Source organism: Leiobunum rupestre, chromosome 5, assembly GCF_980474605.1.
Source record: "Leiobunum rupestre chromosome 5, qqLeiRupe1.1.hap1, whole genome shotgun sequence".
NCBI lineage: Eukaryota > Metazoa > Arthropoda > Arachnida > Opiliones > Sclerosomatidae > Leiobunum > Leiobunum rupestre.
The window spans coordinates 23402117-23420803 of record NC_143388.1 but is presented as its reverse complement, the minus strand read 5'-3'; the positions used below and the strand labels follow the sequence as shown (position 1 = coordinate 23420803).

Genomic DNA, 18687 nt, shown 5'->3' with positions numbered 1-18687 from the left:
TTTTTTTTGTCGAGATATTTAATGCATATTTCCAGATTTTCTTTATAAGTTACCGATTTTAGTCGAATTAGATAGCCGGTTTATTAACTAAGTTAGAATCAAACGAGCTAGGAACAGAATCAAACTAGCCAAAAATAATTACACAGAATATTCACACAAATTTTATTTTATCATCGTGCTTAAGGTTAGCCAAAAATTTTAACTATACACTCTTTATTAAAGGGGAACGGTCAAGCTTTAACCAGTTAAATAGCCCTATAGTCCATTAAAAACTAAAATTTATGGCGAAAACCGCATCAAAAAATATTGAGTGGTTAATTTTTAATAAAATAAAGAAATTTCGGGAAATCGAAAAGCGCGCGTCCGCCGCGACACCTGGTGAGAAGTCGGTGAGACAGAAAAACAACGTAAAAGCGCGTGCTGCTGAAGACGCAAAAAATATGTTTTGCACGCGCGGCGCGTTCCAGTTATAAGAGACCTAGCCTAAATTACGCGATTTTAAAAGTTGGGATAGTTCGCAAATCGCTCATACGGGGTTAGGGGCGCTGGCGACCGCCCCTGAGATGGCGGCGAAAATTCAAACCCAAACACCTGGCGTTATTTTTCGTTTCAACTTTTTGGGCCAAAGGATATTTTTTAATCTTTTGATACGGAAATAAGGCCATATTTGGAAAAGCTTGGCCGTTCCCCTTTAATGAAATCTTTCACTACCTCAATCATATCAATTTTATCCAGTTCATCTTGATACGCGTCACGCGTGTAGTATGCAGAGACGGTATTCTTAGGAACAGGGCATACGACGGTGACCAATCTATCTTGGACGATACTAACGAAAAGGCTAAATGTCCTTAAGAATGCAAACTGCGCACGTCGGTTTATAAATATTTTCTAGGGTACGAGGTCTATATTACATTTGGATGAATCACCCTGTTTGTGGTCTTTATTCGGCACCTGAGAGCCTTTTCTGTAAACTTTCTAAATCCAGTTTCCGAACGAAATCTCTTGAGATTTCGAAATTGGAAACACCCGGAAACTTTAATTCTGCAAATATTTCGATCGAGAATTTCTTTCGAAATACGAGTTAATGTCGAATTCGATCTCGAAAAATATAGATAAAATATCGTCTGCTTGTGGTTCGAAACTAGAATTTTAAAACGTGGCGGTAAATTGGTTATACCATAAGTGTATAAGATTTTACGTAAGTGTGACACTTCTTATTCTTCACATGCAAAAGTTTTACTCAGTAAAATATTCCCCAAAGTGACAAACTTATGGAACTATATTATAGACTTATGGTTATATTTGATTGCTCGAGATTCACTCCGAATCTGTCTCTAACGTCATAGATCTCGCCCCAGTCGACTAGAGTAGAACCACATTTTTGTATTTTAGAGTAGATGGGACAATACATTCCACTAACCGCTATGCGATTAATCAGGGGTGTGATATGTGTAAAGGCCACGCCAACGGGGGGACACTTGGAGATAGGGGTGACACCCGTGGGGGAAGTATTCCAACCACCCGTTGCGGATCGGTGGTCGTCCTCAAAAGGCCATTCACAAACTCTGCCTCCCAGAAGCTCGGGATTACAGGAGTATGCTACTACTCCCGGCAAAAACGCAAATGGAACAGGCTTGGAAATAAGGTTTATTTCTAAACTGGTCTATTTGGCCAGTGGCTCCCAACTCTTGAATTATTTAAGTGGTCACGTAGACCAGTTGGTTAATAATATGGTAGATAATTTTGAATTAATAAACTGGACACTGGACCAGTGAACCCCTAGCTTTTGAATAAAAAACTGGTCCAAGCAATTAATAAACTGGTCTTTGACCCAGTGACCACCGCTTATTTCCAAGCCTGAAATAGAACATCCATTAACATATTTCCGCGCTTTGTGGATTTGCGTCTGCTAGTAATTTGAATTTTCGCGTATTGGTCCGCCATTTTGCCAAAAAATCGAAAAGGAACGCGCAAAAATTTCCTCCAATCTCGATTTCGATCCGTTGATCTGTCGAAATCTGCAGATTGGTTTTGGGCGATATCGGAGCACCCAAGAGCGGGAAATGGTACACGCATTCTCACTTAATCAAAAAGGGGGAAATTATAAATAACAATAGGCCAAAACTATTCGCTCGCTTTGGGACGAAAAGAGTACACCTTTTACCCCAAACTACCAACTTCTTCCATACAATAATAGCCAAACTGTATTTTGAAGTTGCTCGCTTTTTCCAAAAATTTACTCCAAATCTAGCGAATAGTTTTCGCCTAATGGCAGCTAATATTCTAGTCAGTTTACTTGATGCTGAAGAAAATAAACAGTATGATATAAATAAAGTGTTTTATAGATTTATATATTGTCGTGAAATCGTGTAAATTAACATTTACTGTCAGAGATTTAGTTTACGTGGGATTCTCATAAACCGCCATCTTTAGAACAATGTTTTTACTTTTTACATTTGACGCTTTTTAGCGAGTTCATACGGGAAGACAAATTTTCACGAAGAACTCTTCTCAAGAAGAGAAGAAATCCTTCTTAGAATTTTGACGCACCCCTGTTGCTGCTATGGAACAAGCAGACGAAATCTCATTAGCACGTGAAAATGGTGAAGGAACAACTAGCAGCCCGTTTAACGGACTTACTTCAATCTCCGATTGTTTCTGAAAATTTATGTACAGAAATTATAAATTTAGTTAATGCTACAAATTATACACAAGTCGCGGAAACGCTACAAAATAATATTGACGCCGTGAAGCTTTTTAAACGCTTGCATTCCGCCAGGTAAGCAAAGGCTTAGATATTTTGAAAGTCATCATACTGCAAGCTGTAACACTTCTACACGTAGGTTATTAACTCTTCATCGATTTACAGTTTCACAAGTGAAGCCGTTAGCGACTTAATTAAGAAACTCTTGCGATGCTTATCCCCAGCTTTAATGCTCTCGCACTTTCAAAGTATTATCATGCAAGGCTTAAATCATAACAACCCCAAAGTTAGGGAAATAACTCTCCGAGAGGTATTTTACAAATGCAATTTGGTAATGATTACAATAATAATAAATACTTGTCTTCCAAAGCTCGAAAGGTGTACGAAGAATGAAACTGAATTATCAGAATTCATTCAACACCTTGATGTAATTTGTAACACTGCCAAACTTCTTGGGGATTCAAATATCTCGGTGGCAAAATTCAGCATCTCGATCCTTACATCACTGAGTAGAATACCAGAAGGTATATCCACTTTGCTAAATCCTCCTGTCAAAAATGTTCTTGATGAAATATTGGCTAGGGGAAATGAAACTAAAAGAATGCGGGTTTACGATGTAAGATATTTAGGATGTACTTCTGATGTTCCATTATCTAATTTTATAAACATTTAGGTTTTAATCACAATCTCATGCGACCAACCGACTGCTCTACCTTTAATTGCTTCAGAATATTCTATGCAAATCTTATCAGAGTTAGAATCTGATGACATTTTGTTGCAACTTAATTGCATAGAAATTCTAACGAAACTTGCTCTCACAAATCACGGATTAGTATTTCTGGAACATCAAGGAGTGATTGAAAAATTTCGTAACATTCTGTTGGATTCATCTGATGATTCTATGGCAACATTTCTTTTCCCAGGTCTGTAATGATGTTTAAATTTCATTGTTTTGGTATTCATAATAACAATATATTCCCTATTTTTGTAGGTTTATTAAAATTCTTTGGCAATTTAGGTCAACAAAACCCTAATCTATTAGCTAAAGAATACTCAGATGTTTTGCATTACACCTTATCTGCTGTTGAATCTGGCGATCCAACTCTTCGAGGGGTGGCAATTGAAACTATCGGTATAATTGGAACTAAAAATGAAGGCAAAATGATGTTGGATAAAATTCCAGGGTTGAGCGTTAGTGACACTATGCACGCAATTGGTCGTCAAGCTGAAAACGGAAGTGAAGACATAAAACCTAGAGCTTTAGAAGCAATTTCAAATTTGCTTTTTATTGACGTAAGAATTTGCCTACAATTTTCAAGTTTAGATATTTTCTACATTTTTATATTATTTTACAGGAACAATCTGTCACATCTGAAATTGATGACATAGTTGAGAAATGGTTCCGTAAATTTTCATTTGGAGGAACGTTGCGAATGTTATTGTCCCTAGCAAGAATCCCGTTTATAGATGTCCGTTGTTCAGCTCTATCGGCTATTAAGCACGTTGCTACCAGAGAATGGGGACAGAGGCTAATGGCTGCCAGTCCCGGATTCGTTGAATATTTACTAGACCGTTCAACGGAGAGTGAAAAGCGGGGAAAAGAATCCAAATACGCAATTTCAGTTGCGTTAGCTAAATCTAGTACCGCAAGTACTATATTTGAAGCAGATACCATGCAGAAAATAACCGATTTCTGTAAAGATGGGCCATTTTACATCGGTTCCTCAGCAGAAATATCTTTTGAACAAGCATCTTAATTAAATTTAATGAAACATTGTCATTATGTATACATTTATTTTGCTAAAGGACCAATGTTAATAAGTTAAATTTTATCAATTGTTAAATAGCGCGTAAAATGATGGTAAAGTATTAAAAATGCTTAAATAAGTTGTTTCAGCATAATTTGGCCACTTTTTTCACTAATAATAATGATTGGATTTGTAGCTCTTCTGCAACTGCTCTGGTCCTTAGTAATGCTTCAGACAGAACAAGTAGTTGTTCTTCTTCAGGCTGTTGTAAACAAAAGTTATTTTAAGGCTAGCGTGTTACTTGAATAACGATTTACTGATGAAAATCCCAATAAAAAAGTAACATTATTTTTAAATTTTGCTTAGCTCCAGTAAACTAATGCATAGTTTTTGCGTTAATGTTATTTATGATACATTCTACCTTTATTCGCTCCTAGAATATGCCCAACAGACTTGAACTTACAAGGAGACGACCCGAGGTGTAACACACCGATTTTGTTCAAACTCAGGTGTTTGGTAGACCTTCATGTAACTTGAAACACCCTAAAGGGAAATGTCTCCATAGGCAACCGTTTGGCCATGGCAACCAAAAATGTTTTTGACAACACAAAATGGAAATTTTCCTATAGAAAATAACATGGGAAAATTTTAATTTTTGAAAATGCTAAAAATAGAAAATATAAAAAAGAAAATTATGAAAAAGTTCGAAGTTGATTAAAATATTTACAGGGGTACCCTTACATTTGGTCAGATTTCCATGTTATATTCAGTAGGAAAATTTACATTTTGAATTGTCAAAAACATTTTTGGTTGCCATGGCAAAACGGTTGCCTATGGAGACATTTCCCTTTAGGGTGTTTCAAGTTACATGAAGGTCTACCAAACCCCCGAGTTTGAACAAAATCGGTGTGTTACACCTCGGGTCGTCTCCTTGTTAGTGTGAAATCATAAAGAAGTAACAACCCCATACCCAAAAAAATGGTACTTACAAGATTTTCAATTGAATGTGATAGACTTGAATTAAATTGAGTCAAAGTATCCGAACTTCCTTGCGATTCTAATAAGCAAAAACTCCCACTCTTATCATATATGGAATTGCTTTCAGTTGTATCTTGACTAGCATTCTGAGTTTCTGTCACATTTGAAACACTTTGATTTTGGCTATTTAAAATGTTATCAGTTGAGCGTTGAAAATTGGATACACTTTCAAAATCTTCGGGTTTATACACATTTGGTGCCAAAAATTTATTCAATGCATTGTTTGGGTCCAAATCTGCTTTTACCGTAGACAAAGGCGAGGTTCCAAAATGAACACACACTTTGTCAATGAAATTTTGAGCGGCAGCGTGTCGTTCTAGCAATTTATAATACAAATCCCGCAGTACTTCGTATTCTCGTCTAAGATCTTCCATGGCTTTTTGCTTCGGATCGTTTATATCCGAATTATCTCCCATGTTCATTCCTTTTAGTTTCTATAAACCTTAGAGTATAAACCGTGCTTTCGTTATTTTTAAAACGGACGAAGCAGACGAGTTTGAGATTTTTCTACCTTTGTTTTCCAAATCAATAGTAGCAAAAGTAAATAGTAGACGGCAGCACCCTAGATAATTTAAACTCGTACCCAAGATTCAAAATCACTCTCTCGCGCGTTGCCGATAGCGTTTATCCACTTCCCGCTGGAACTCAGAAAAAAATTGGCTCCATGGAAACTAAAATACATTAAAATAACTAGACTAATTTTTATAATATTTCGGTGCTTGCCGATTAAAACCGTAACTTTAGCCTGTGCTTTTCGTTGGCGTACGTACGACAATAACGCCATCTCCACCGCATCTAACTAAAACTATTTATCCTAAAATTCCAAAATGAAATGGTGGTCTCAAGTTCGTCGCTACTTAAACAAAATTATATATTTTTTCAGGCTAGTGTGAGAAATTCTAAATAAAAGAATTTAACTAAAACTGTGTTCGCGTGACAGGTCTAGGCCTAACGGAAATGTTGTAAAGTTCGAGAAGCAAGACAAAGATCATATAGTAAAAGCGTAATAAACTTTATTTACATTTAGTTACATAGCTAAAATTTTCAGAGGTGAGCTGAACTACTACGAAATATTGAAAACGAGGTGTTAGTTACATATAGTACGTGATATAAACAACTTATTTTATTAAATGCACTATAGCTAGGTAACTTATATTTCCTTGCATAACATAAGAGATTACAAAGGGGGTAAGCCAGAGGACACTAAAAGTGTTTTAGAAACCGATATCGAAGCATAAACCTTCCTAAGTTTATTGATGTTGACAGCCAAAAATACCAGAAACTCACTTATTTAAATAATAAAGTAACAATAAACAAGTTGGCAAGCCAAAATATACCTCTCCTCGGTAGAATTGTCCCTAGTGGTATTAATTTCTCGAGATAACCCTTAAAGATATATCTCCGCAATTTAGAGTTATTTGTTAAAAATATTAACCCATTTCTATCCCGCCCGGTATAAAATTTTAATTATAATTAAAATAATTGAGACGAAACGACCAATTTTAATTTATTCAGAATATCATAAGTTAAGTAGTTACAACAGTAAGTTAGACGTACTATAACAATGCACAATTGAATTAAACCCTTTTACAGAACAAGTTTATCAGTTAAATATAATACGAAGCAAATTTTAATGAAAGAAATATCTACAGAGGCTTTTTGGAATTACTCGCTTACGAAATACTTGCCGTATCTTTAACGCTCATTTTATTTCAACACTCGCCCTTGATGAAGATACCGTAGATATCTGGTAGTGGACGACTCGTTCACTTCCTGTTGACGTTGTGACGCATACCACATGAAAAAGACCAATGCCGTCCAATTTCCAATATCATATAATGACTCGCACACCCAAGAAATCATTGACTGCGTTAGAAATCGTAGATATCCAAATATCCACACCAAATGTATTTACAAGAAGCAAAAACCTTACCATCAACAAAGCACAGAGAGCCACTTGACTAACCGCCACCTCTTAAAGCAATTAACGTTAAATTATCTCCTTTGAATTAACAGAACTATATATAGGTCGTTAAGAAAGTGGACCACCCACAGGGTCTACCCTTTAACCCTCTAATCTCGGCTGACTGCGCTAAAACAAGATTTAACCTTTAAAAAATACCAGATTAGGCCTTCATAAATTCATTAATAAAAAAAGACTTTATTACCTATTATGCTTACGATGCCTGTCTTAATTTCAGTGAATCTAAGCAGCTATCGGTGGTTCTGTGGTAGAGCGCTCGACTGCCAAGCCGAATGGTCTGGGTTCGAAACTTGGGTGGCGCATTTGTTTTTAATCAATAGAGAAACGCTAAATTAGAATTTCTTCGATGCAATAATTTCAATTTCAATTCTATTTCAATTAAACCAAAATTTCGTACTCTATTAAATACGCTTCCGATAAAGCTGAAGGTCTAATTTTCAATAAGGCGTAACAAGTGTCGGTGGTTCTGTGGTAGAACGTCCGCCTGTCAATCAGGAGGTCTCGGGTTCAAATCCCGCCCGATGCGATCGCAAATTGATACTAAGACGAATACCGTGTACAACTGGTGGAAACCCTGCCATTGGACGTTGAGAGGTAGCATTACACTCAGCACTCGGTCCGTCCCAAAGTCATTAAGAAGAAGTTGGAGAGAAAACGCCCATATAAACACAACAGACTCAACATGCACATCCATCAGTACACAAACACAACAAATTCAACACTCACAACCTACGCATAAACATTACAAAAACCGTAATACACCAAACCGTCACGACGGTGAGCGAAAAAACACCATCCAAACCAAACCGCAAATGCATCCGTTAACGCTCACCGTCACACGGTGGTTTTGCCAACCCTTTGAGAAACTGCGTACGCAGTGATTACACTTTGCACCGAAAATGCGAACGCGTTCGCAGTCCTGACAGACAGACACACCCACAGACCCACCCACAGACAGACACGGTCGTTGTATAACCCCTCCTAGGAGACTTTGTCCCCTCGGAGAGGTAACAAGTTGGCAAGCCAAAATATACCTCTCCTCGGTAGAATTGTCCCTAGTGGTATTAATTTCTCGAGATAACCCTTAAAGATATATCTCCGCAATTTAGAGTTATTTGTTAAAAATATTAATCCATTTCTATCCCACCCGGTATAAAATTTTAATTATAATTAAAATAATTGAGACGAAACGACCAATTTTAATTTATTCAGAATATCATAAGTTAAGTAGTTACAACAGTAAGTTAGACGTACTATAACAATGCACAATTGAATTAAACCCTTTTACAGAACAAGTTTATCAGTTAAATATAATACGAAGCAAATTTTAATGAAAGAAATATCTACAGAGGCTTTTTGGAATTACTCGCTTACGAAATACTTGCCGCATCTTTAACGCTCATTTTATTTCAACACTCGCCCTTGATGAAGATACCGTAGATATCTGGTAGTGGACGACTCGTTCACTTCCTGTTGACGTTGTGACGCATACCACATGAAAAAGACCAATGCCGTCCAATTTCCAATATCATATAATGACTCGCACACCCAAGAAATCATTGACTGCGTTAGAAATCGTAGATATCCAAATATCCACACCAAATGTATTTACAAGAAGCAAAAACCTTACCATCAACAAAGCACAGAGAGCCACTTGACTAACCGCCACCTCTTAAAGCAATTAACGTTAAATTATCTCCTTTGAATTAACAGAACTATATATAGGTCGTTAAGAAAGTGGACCACCCACAGGGTCTACCCTTTAACCCTCTAATCTCGGCTGACTGCGCTAAAACAAGATTTAACCTTTAAAAAATACCAGATTAGGCCTTCATAAATTCATTAATAAAAAAAGACTTTATTACCTATTATGCTTACGATGCCTGTCTTAATTTCAGTGAATCTAAGCAGCTATCGGTGGTTCTGTGGTAGAGCGCTCGACTGCCAAGCCGAATGGTCTGGGTTCGAAACCTGGGTGGCGCATTTGTTTTTAATCAATAGAGAAACGCTAAATTAGAATTTCTTCGATGCAATAATTTCAATTTCAATTCTATTTCAATTAAACCAAAATTTCGTACTCTATTAAATACGCTTCCGATAAAGCTGAAGGTCTAATTTTCAATAAGGCGTAACAAGTGTCGGTGGTTCTGTGGTAGAACGTCCGCCTGTCAATCAGGAGGTCTCGGGTTCAAATCCCGCCCGATGCGATCGCAAATTGATACTAAGACGAATACCGTGTACAACTGGTGGAAACCCTGCCATTGGACGTTGAGAGGTAGCATTACACTCAGCACTCGGTCCGTCCCAAAGTCATTAAGAAGACGTTGGAGAGAAAACGCCCATATAAACACAACAGACTCAACATGCACATCCATCAGAACACAAACACAACAAATTCAACACTCACAACCTACGCATAAACATTACAAAAACCGTAATACACCAACCGTCACGACGGTGAGCGAAAAAACACCATCCAAACCAAACCGCAAATGCATCCGTTAACGCTCACCGTCACACGGTGGTTTTGCCAACCCTTTGAGAAACTGCGTACGCAGTGATTACACTTTGCACCGAAAATGCGAACGCGTTCGCAGTCCTGACAGACAGACACACCCACAGACCCACCCACAGACCCACCCACAGACAGACACGGTCGTTGTATAACCCCTCCTAGGAGACTTTGTCCCCTCGGAGAGGTAACAAGTTGGCAAGCCAAAATATACCTCTCCTCGGTAGAATTGTCCCTAGTGGTATTAATTTCTCGAGATAACCCTTAAAGATATATCTCCGCAATTTAGAGTTATTTGTTAAAAATATTAATCCATTTCTATCCCACCCGGTATAAAATTTTAATTATAATTAAAATAATTGAGACGAAACGACCAATTTTAATTTATTCAGAATATCACCCACAGACCCACAGACAGACACGGTCGTTGTATAACCCCTCCTAGGGGACTTTGTCCCCTCGGAGAGGTAAAAAGTATTTATTATAAAACAAATCATCCTATAAAGTACTAAGAACGTTGTAAATAAATGGTTTATTTACCTTTCGAAACGTAGATCCTTTAATTGACAGCTTGCTCTAATATGTAATGCGAGCTAAATTCGTTGAACTCTGGTGTTAGGGGAAATGAAAAAGACTCGATGAATCAATAACCGTTTTCTATAATTATTTACATGGGTGCCTACATTATATATAAAAAAGGCCTGAACATTTAAGAAAATGAACTTCCAAGGTACGACAGAGATGGCGATACTTTCGTCATCCCCCAAACAAAAGCAGCGCGGGGTTCTTTTCCTCGGTATCATTATGACAAATTAATAATGTTAGCTTGAAAGTGGTCTCCCTAAAAGCAAATAAATACATTCTTGGCCAAAATAGAAACCTAGTTAAATAATTTCTTGGGAAAGAATTCTTTATTGGACGTAAATAATTTTCGTCTAGCCGCTTCCAAATGGGCCTCGGCGTAGATATCAGCTTCCTTCCAAAACATCTCCTCCGCTTTCTTGGCCACTTCCGGCGGAATCATTTCGATCTCTCTTCCTGTGGACCAGGCTAATACCTTAAAGCCAAAAATACGTATGTTTACCAACAACTGGACAAATGAAGTTAACGTTAACGTACTTGGACAGCAGCGGCTCTTTCCAAATAGTACATCAGGTCAAAGGCAATGGCTATGGACCTGCCCACTGTCAAAGCTCCGTGACTGCCCATCAACATGGCGTCATTCTTATCAAGTACTTGACTCAATCGTTGTCCTTCGGCGAAAGCTCGCGCGAGGCCCCCGTATTGTCTATCGTAGGCTATGCGGTTGAAAAATCGGCAGGAATTCTGATGAACCATGTGAAGAGTTGGGTCTTTCAGGGAGGCTGTTACAAAGATACGTTAATGGGTTTATTGTGGTACCAAGGCATTTTCTTAAAGCAAGTGGCGGTTCTAGTGCAGTACCTGGATGGTACGATGGATGTGGTATTCTGCTGCTTTCTGTAGCTCTACGAACCTATCGGTTGAGATTTCCAAAGCTTATTAACGGGAACCGCGATATATTTGAAACAGGGCACGCCGTTTCGCTATTCATATACTAGTCTCATATTTCACTCGTTCACCGTCTCATCGTAAATTATGATAAACATATTTTCTTCTGAACAAAAATATGTTAAAATATGAAAAGGTGTAAAAAAAGTTTACAAAAATGCTTCTAAAAGCGCTTCTAGGTGGTAGCAACTTTTGGGACTCAAAGCTAAAGGTGAGTTGTCTGCCATCTGTTGTCTTCGCGAAACCACGTGTTTGATAAGTTAATAATCACGTGATTCCGAAAAGCCAATCAACGCGAGAAGCTCCCAATTCGCCACACCTTTTCATGGTGATAATAAGCAGTCAATCTGAGATAAAGACTATTTCGCGAAATGGCACAAGTGACCGCAATAACATCTTGATACCCGACAGCATTGATCGCCCTGAGGACACCGACCGAGGTTTTCGACAGAGTAGGGACTTTAAGGCAAGTAAAATATTACCAATGTATTGAGGTCGGTGGGAGTAGCTCAAGCGATCAGCCTGATCGAGACGAAAAAGAACCGCTATAAGCAATCTAGCAAACATTTTAGGGGCCCGTCACCTTGACCTTCACCCGCGCACCCTCCCCTTGGAAATTTAAGTTAATTAAAAGGGCACGCGACCACCTAAATTGTCCCTGAATGAATTCCTGGTCTAATCGTTTCTGACCCTACTTGTCTTAAGATATGCATTGCAAAAAGTCTAACGCACTCTGCGTCTTCGGAATTCTTAACTTTATCTATAAGAAAAGGATAAATGTTATTTTTATTGACTTACAGAGCGCCGCGGCGTAGGGCATATGGGTATGCATGACGGATCTGACGTCGGGTCGGCTCTGGTAAACTCCTCGATGAATGCAAACTGCAGAAATATCCACCTTGCCCTTCCCTTCCACCAACTGGTTGTCGGAGTTCAAACCCACCAGGTTGGTTGGCGTCACCTACGAAAATTACATCAACGGCCAATAGATCGTGCAATATAACCTTCTTTCGCGTAATATGTCATTTCATTTGAAATAGAGATACTGACGGGTTGGAAATCATGCGCGATAATAAAACCATTTCGGAGGGAAAATCGATCCCACCCTCGGTGGATACTTTTCGTCTGTTCTGGAACAAATGGAGATAATTACTCTACACTATCAAGGTCAGAGTATTAGGGCGACACGTTTAAACTTTTATCCTCGCTTTTATAAATCTTTGAAAGCCAATTTTGCAAAATACACTCAAAAACTGGGTTTAGACTTGCAAGAAATAACTTATATGTATAAAACCGGTTTTCCAATGTTAAACAAGGTCCCTTCCAAGATAGCTACGACTATATCCTGTTGTACCTTAACATACATGTACTTCCGAAACTGTGTATCTGTATATTGCAGGCTCGCAGGTGGTTTGTGGGAAGTACCTCGAGAATTACAGATATAGCGGTATTACAAATGAAATTTAGGTCTCGACCGTGTAATACATTCAAGTTTAGGGTAATATCGTTTATAGTGTAAGAAAATGGCCGCGTTCACACTAGACACTTTGGAAACGTTTTCAAACGGTTTCGAAAGATAAAATTAAACATTTTCGATGTCCACTGTATTAATAGGCATACGATAAATACATTTGACACCAAAAGTTTACAATTCCACCTTCGAAACCGTTTTAAAACGTTTCCAAAGTGTCTAGTGTGAACGTGGCTAAAATATGAAGAATATTCCGCGTATTATTGTGAAATATAAAATTTGGGAGAATATTCGTAGTATCATGTTATATCTGGAAGTATATTCGAAGTATCGTGTTATGTCTGGAAGAATATTCGAAGTATCGTGTTATGTCTGGAAGTATAATCGAAGTATCGTGTTATGTCTGGAAGAATATTCGAAGTATCGTGTTACGTCTGGAAGTATAATCGAAGTATCGTGTTATGTCTGGAAGTATAATCGAAGTATCGTGTTACGTCTGGAAGTATAATCGAAGTATCGTGTTACGTCTGGAAGTATAATCGAAGTATCGTGTTATGTCTGGAAGTATAATCGAAGTATCGTGTTATGTCTGGAAGTATATTCGAAGTATCGTGTTATGTCTCGAAGAATATTCGAAGTATCGTGTTATGTCTCGAAGTATAATCGAAGTATCGTGTTATGTCTGGAAGTATAATCGAAGTATCGTGTTATGTCTGGAAGTATAATCGAAGTATCGTGTTATGTCTGGAATTCGATCCGAGCTTGTGGCACTGGGTGAAAACTCGGAAAAACTCCTTTTGTGTAGAGTTTGCAATTTCTTTCCTTACTGGCTCAACGAGCTCTTCATTTTCCCCTTTCCATAAAAAATGGTAGAGGTTAACGGTAATAGTAAGTGTAGGGAGCTGTTGGCTCACATGGTATAAAGCGAGTTATGAAGGTCTTTCCACCACCCTCCGACGGAATTTAACCCGGCATTAAAAGTCGCTAGATGGTGCTTTCTGTATTATCCAAGCTTATTATTATTTTATTATTATTATTATTATTATTATTATTATTATTATTATTATACGGGCGAATTGAGTGTATTCCGTACAGAGTCGTAGCTAGAAATTCGTCTAGTAACCTGTTCTTATCAATGTTTTCGAGAGTGATGTACGGTGACATCTGAGTGGATTGAAGCCACCTGAATCGGCTGTTCAAGGATCATAATCTGCCATTCTAAAGTTTCTATAAAGTAACATTGGCCTTCTTGTTTAGATATATCGGATGCGTAACTCGTGGCGTAGAAGTGACGTTTCACTATGACCGCCAATAGACGTTAGCATCTAGGAGCAACAAACACAAGGAGAACGCAGCCAGCCTTTAAACACGCTAACGAAGGGTTGTGTACGAATTTCATTGGACGAGCGTCACGAGCCTTTACGCTGAACGTTTTACGGGCGGGGGGGAAGACAATTCGCGAATTTTCCCCTTAAGACGGCAGCAGGCGCTAAAGCGTCTAGCCAATGAAAAACGTACACAAGAAAATCCACGACTTTTGACGGGTTGCGTTCTCCTTGTGTGGGGTGTTGTGTTTGTTGCTCCTAGCTAGCATAAACTATATTTAAGTCTTGTTAAAAGGAACCACCTATGGACTGCATTGTAAAGGAGTATATAATACGCGAATAACTAGATTAGTCCATTATGAAAAGGGATAATAAAGCTAAAGCCTAAACAAATTTGAAGAAATTTAAAAACTTACTAATAGCTCGTACCGATAGGTCTTCGTGCAAACAAAAAGATGCGTAACTCGGACCAAATAGATCTTCGAGTGAAAAACTAAATTAAATTAAATAAAATAGCCAGAAATTCCAACGGTAGACCGGTTTCGTCCTATTTGGGACTCGTCAGTTCCGTGCGGGAAATCTGGCTCGAATAGAGAAACTAATCCTAAATATTAAAAATTTCAAAACGAGTTGCAAAGCAACGGAAAGCCGAATAGGGGGAGAGTGGTGGAGATTAGTATATACGCAACGTTAAGTTAAAAGGAACCACCTATGGACTGCATTGTAAAGGATTATATAATACGCTTTCCGTTGCTTTGCAACTCGTTTTGAAATTTTTAATGATTAGGCTTAGTTTCTCTATTCAGTGTTATAGTCTCGAGCCAGATTTCCCGCACATTTTGAGGGGGCACGATAATTGCGGGTTATTTTGTTGTAGTGGAAGTGCATTAAACACGGTCCATTGAATGCGAAGCGATATGTGCGACCTAGAAAATATAATAGACTACTCAATAAATTGCTCAAGGTTAGTGATAATGTTTACGGATTTGCCTTGAAAATAGTTGTTCAACCTTGAACAACTAGAAAACAGGGTTGCCACACATACCACTGAATAGCAACCAACTGGTGCGCCTATTTTTCTGTCCGTTCTGGTAAAGTGATTTCTGTAGTCATTGCCGAAAGAAGATGAAATAACTATAGTCAGTTGCAGGCTAAGAAAGACAAAATATATAGTACAATCGGCGCAAGGATGCCTCAGATCGTTTCCGGTCATTCCACCGCGCGAAATTTGAATTTGGCCACTTTACGGTCAAATTTGAATTTTGCTCTTTCCGTCGTCTTTTAGGGCCATCTAGAAACCAAAATTGGAATCTTTATTTTTAAATTTCATAATAGTGGTGGCGAGCAAATTTAAAAGATAAGGCATTCCTATCATTCTTAAATTTAAAATAGTAGGTATAATTATTTAATTTTGTAAATTTATTTCTACGTCTTACCAGTTAAATCGGCAGTTTCCATTAAAATAGTTACCACGGTTTCTTGAGTGAGGCTTACGTTGTCTTAATGAGCTATAGACGTTTAAAATTATGTTTTTCTCTTTACTTGTTAACAATAAACCTTTATCGTGCTTTTTATAGTAACCTCTTGGGCTATTTAAAATATTTGGAGCTTCCATTATCGAACCTTCTTTAGCAAAATAATTCGGCTGTATTCAGTAATTAAACTCAGGACAACATGAAATTAAAAAATAGATTCCAATTTCGGTTCCTAGATGGCGCGAAAAGACGATGAAAATCACGAAATTTTAAATTGACCGTAAAGTGGTCAAATTCAAATTTCGCGCGGTTGACTGGCCGGAAATGGTCTGAGGTATCCTTACGCCGACTGTACTATATATTTTGTCTTTCTTAGCCTGCAACTGACTTATAAAGGATGGATACCACTGCTTAGCTTAGTAAAATTATACTACAGAGTTGTTAATTTTCCGGAAAAATTAAATGCGGAAAAATTTCCGGAAAATTGAAACATATTTTACTTTTTAAGGGGGAATACTACAGTGGCCATTGTTTAGTTTCGCGCTATTTCAAGCTGAACTGTTTTTTTTTAACTTATAAAATAATTATTGATGTGTAGAGGAAGGTTCAGCCTATTAATAATAATATAATTCGATTGTGTAATTGTTAAAACTAAAACGTTCAGCTTGAACGAAAAAGAGGTTTTTACTATAGTCTTCCCCCTTAAGGGTTTTTATTCTAGACTATTCTGGACGTTTAGTTTTACTTTTGTATTCGAAAAAATGAGGTGAAAATGCCGCCAAATTTAAATTTGCGAACAATATTAGGCTAATTTTCTGGATTATTTTCTGACAAACAACTCTACTAGAAAATCAACTAAACTGGTAAATAGGGGCAGTCCGGTGATCATTAACTGTAAAAACAAATGCTGGGACCGTCCAAATAAACACCTCGTAATATTATTACCAGTATATATAGCTAGAAGAATAGAACACTTCCCAAGTGCTATATACTTCTTTCATTGTAAACAGCGTTTTTGGTCCACAATGCCAAAGTTAATGTATGAAGTAAAATTGAATAATTACTTCATTCCAATGCAACCCTGAAGGAATGACCAGCATAACGTCGCTTTCTTTGACGTCCCTAGATGGGGCCAGCGCCGTTAAGTGATTTCTAATTCCTTCGCACAATCCATAGGTGTCAAAGGCGCGATAAGCGGTGGCTAAACGCACTCTTTGTTGCCAATTCTCTCTCCTGGCGTTTAAATCCTTGGCCTCGCTTTGAACAAGCTGCTTGGCTGCTAATGAGGAGCTGTGTCGAGAGACCAAAAGTTGGCCATTGGTCAATATTTTCAACGCGTAATCGGATATGTATTTCAACATTTTTTAAATTATTTCGCCCCCAAACTGGAAACTCTGCGCACCAAGTGACTTATGTTTTAGCCCTGTTTGAAGCAACAAACGATTCAACAAACCAGTGTAGAAAATAACCAGCTGGCGTTAGAGAGTGTAAAGTCGCTTCGCTATGAGAGGCGTATCTTTCTAAAAAACCTGTAACAGGGAGGCTATTCTGTATAAATCAAAACTGAAGAGGCTGCTATCGAAATGTCATGCCGACGTAAGCAATTTTAATGAAATGCTTCGATGGTGCCAATTTAAGCTTTGTGCATCAAAAATAAACAGATATTTGTAGTACGCTTAAGCATTTAGTTTATGATTTGACTAAAATACCGGATAAAGCACCTCACACACAAGGAGAACGCAACCCGTCAAAAGTCGTGCATTTTCTTGCGAATATTTTTTCATTGGTTAGACGCTATAGCGCCTGCTGCCGTCGGAAAGGGATAATTTTGAAATTATTTTCCCCGTCCGTAAAACGTTCAGCGTAAAGGCTCGTCCAATGAAATTTGTACACAACACTGCGTTAGCGTGTTTAAAGGCTAGCTGCGTTCTCCTTGTGTTTGTTGCTCCCAGCTGCCACTGCTGAAAATTGAACTTACACAATCGATAGTTTGATATTTCGAGATCCCCCCATTCTCCACTCGCGCATTGCCATTTTTTAGGGATCGATATTATTTTTGCCATTTTTGAATTTTACAGAATAGCCTTCCAGGTCCCTGTTGACAGCACTGCCAGACTTCTCACGCGCGATTTAAAGATGCGTTTTTGACTACGCAAAAACTAAACGGCTTATTTCTTTGATACTTACGCATTTTGGACGAGGCAAAAATTAAATGTGTTATTCTTTCAATTTTTTTGCTTAGTTTATTGAAGTTTAAATATGCCAGGGTCAGTTTGTTCAGCGAAACCAGAAACTTTCGTTTATCTTTTTGAAAATTTAAGAAAGAAAAAGATCGGTAAATACGCGTTTGTAAAACAAAGGCATATTTTTATTTACATTAATATTCTTAATATTATCTTGTGGCGGTGGTCGGTTCTGGATCTGGGGTCACATCGGTAACCGGTTTTAAATTTACAACCGCGACTGTAGGTGTGGCGGTGGCCGGTTCTGGATCTGGGGTCACATCGGTAACCGGTTTTAAATTTACAACCGCGACTGTAGGTGTGGCGGTGGCCGGTTCTGGATCTGGGGTCACATCGGTAACCGGTTTTAAATTTACAACCGCGACTGTAGGTGTGGCGGTGGCCGGTTCTGAATCTGGGGTCACATCGGTAACCGGTTTTAAATTTACAACCGCGACTGTAGGTGTGGCGGTGGCCGGTTCTGGATCTGGGGTCACATCGGTAACCGGTTTTAAATTTACAACCGCGACTGTAGGTGTGGCGGTGGCCGGTTCTGGATCTGGGGTCACATCGGTAACCGGTTTTAAATTTACAACCGCGACTGTAGGTGTGGCGGTGGCCGGTTCTGGATCTGGGGTCACATCGGTAACCGGTTTTAAATTTACAACCGCGACTGTA

General features: G+C 38.3%; 3 protein-coding genes across 3 annotated transcripts; 1 reads left to right on the top strand and 2 right to left on the bottom strand.

Moving 5' to 3' along the window:
- The first annotated feature begins 2548 nt into the window (after positions 1-2548).
- Positions 2549-4505, top strand: LOC149943854 (26S proteasome non-ATPase regulatory subunit 5). Its single transcript, XM_090175642.1, has 6 exons — positions 2549-2779; positions 2870-3014; positions 3075-3320; positions 3378-3627; positions 3696-3997; positions 4060-4505. Exons 1-6 carry the CDS (start codon positions 2601-2603, stop codon positions 4459-4461), a joined length of 1524 nt encoding a protein of 507 aa, XP_090031768.1. The 5' UTR covers positions 2549-2600; the 3' UTR covers positions 4462-4505.
- A 39-nt stretch (positions 4506-4544) lies between these two features.
- LOC149943853 (uncharacterized) lies at positions 4545-5932 on the bottom strand. Its single transcript, XM_090175643.1, has 2 exons — positions 5442-5932; positions 4545-4714 (listed from the first exon to the last, which is right to left on the bottom strand). Exons 1-2 carry the CDS (start codon positions 5910-5912, stop codon positions 4598-4600), a joined length of 588 nt encoding a protein of 195 aa, XP_090031769.1. The 5' UTR covers positions 5913-5932; the 3' UTR covers positions 4545-4597.
- Positions 5933-10866: 4934 nt separating this feature from the next.
- LOC149943852 (uncharacterized) lies at positions 10867-17148 on the bottom strand. The gene is made up of 4 exons (XM_090176225.1): positions 16852-17148; positions 12315-12477; positions 11106-11350; positions 10867-11043 (listed from the first exon to the last, which is right to left on the bottom strand). The coding sequence occupies exons 1-4, from the start codon at positions 17146-17148 to the stop codon at positions 10867-10869; spliced, it is 882 nt and encodes a 293-aa protein (XP_090032351.1).
- Positions 17149-18687: the final 1539 nt, after the last annotated feature.

Bases quoted from the DNA above. Each gene is read 5' to 3' on its own strand.
- LOC149943854 (XM_090175642.1), top strand. From the start codon at position 2,601: ATGGTGAAGGAACAACTAGCAGCCCGTTTAACGGACTTACTTCAATCT. The intron at 3,628-3,695 runs GTCTGTAATGAT...CTATTTTTGTAG, and splicing joins GGCAACATTTCTTTTCCCAG to GTTTATTAAAATTCTTTGGC. The intron at 3,998-4,059 runs GTAAGAATTTGC...ATTATTTTACAG, and splicing joins CAAATTTGCTTTTTATTGAC to GAACAATCTGTCACATCTGA.
- LOC149943853 (XM_090175643.1), bottom strand. From the start codon at position 5,912: ATGAACATGGGAGATAATTCGGATATAAACGATCCGAAGCAAAAAGCC. The intron at 4,715-5,441 runs GTAAGTACCATT...TGTTTACAACAG, and splicing joins CACATTCAATTGAAAATCTT to CCTGAAGAAGAACAACTACT.
- LOC149943852 (XM_090176225.1), bottom strand. From the start codon at position 17,148: ATGTTGAAATACATATCCGATTACGCGTTGAAAATATTGACCAATGGC. The intron at 12,478-16,851 runs GTAATTATTCAA...TAATTTTCGTAG, and splicing joins CAGGGTTGCATTGGAATGAA to GTGACGCCAACCAACCTGGT. The intron at 11,351-12,314 runs GTAAGTCAATAA...TCTTTGTAACAG, and splicing joins GCCCTACGCCGCGGCGCTCT to CCTCCCTGAAAGACCCAACT.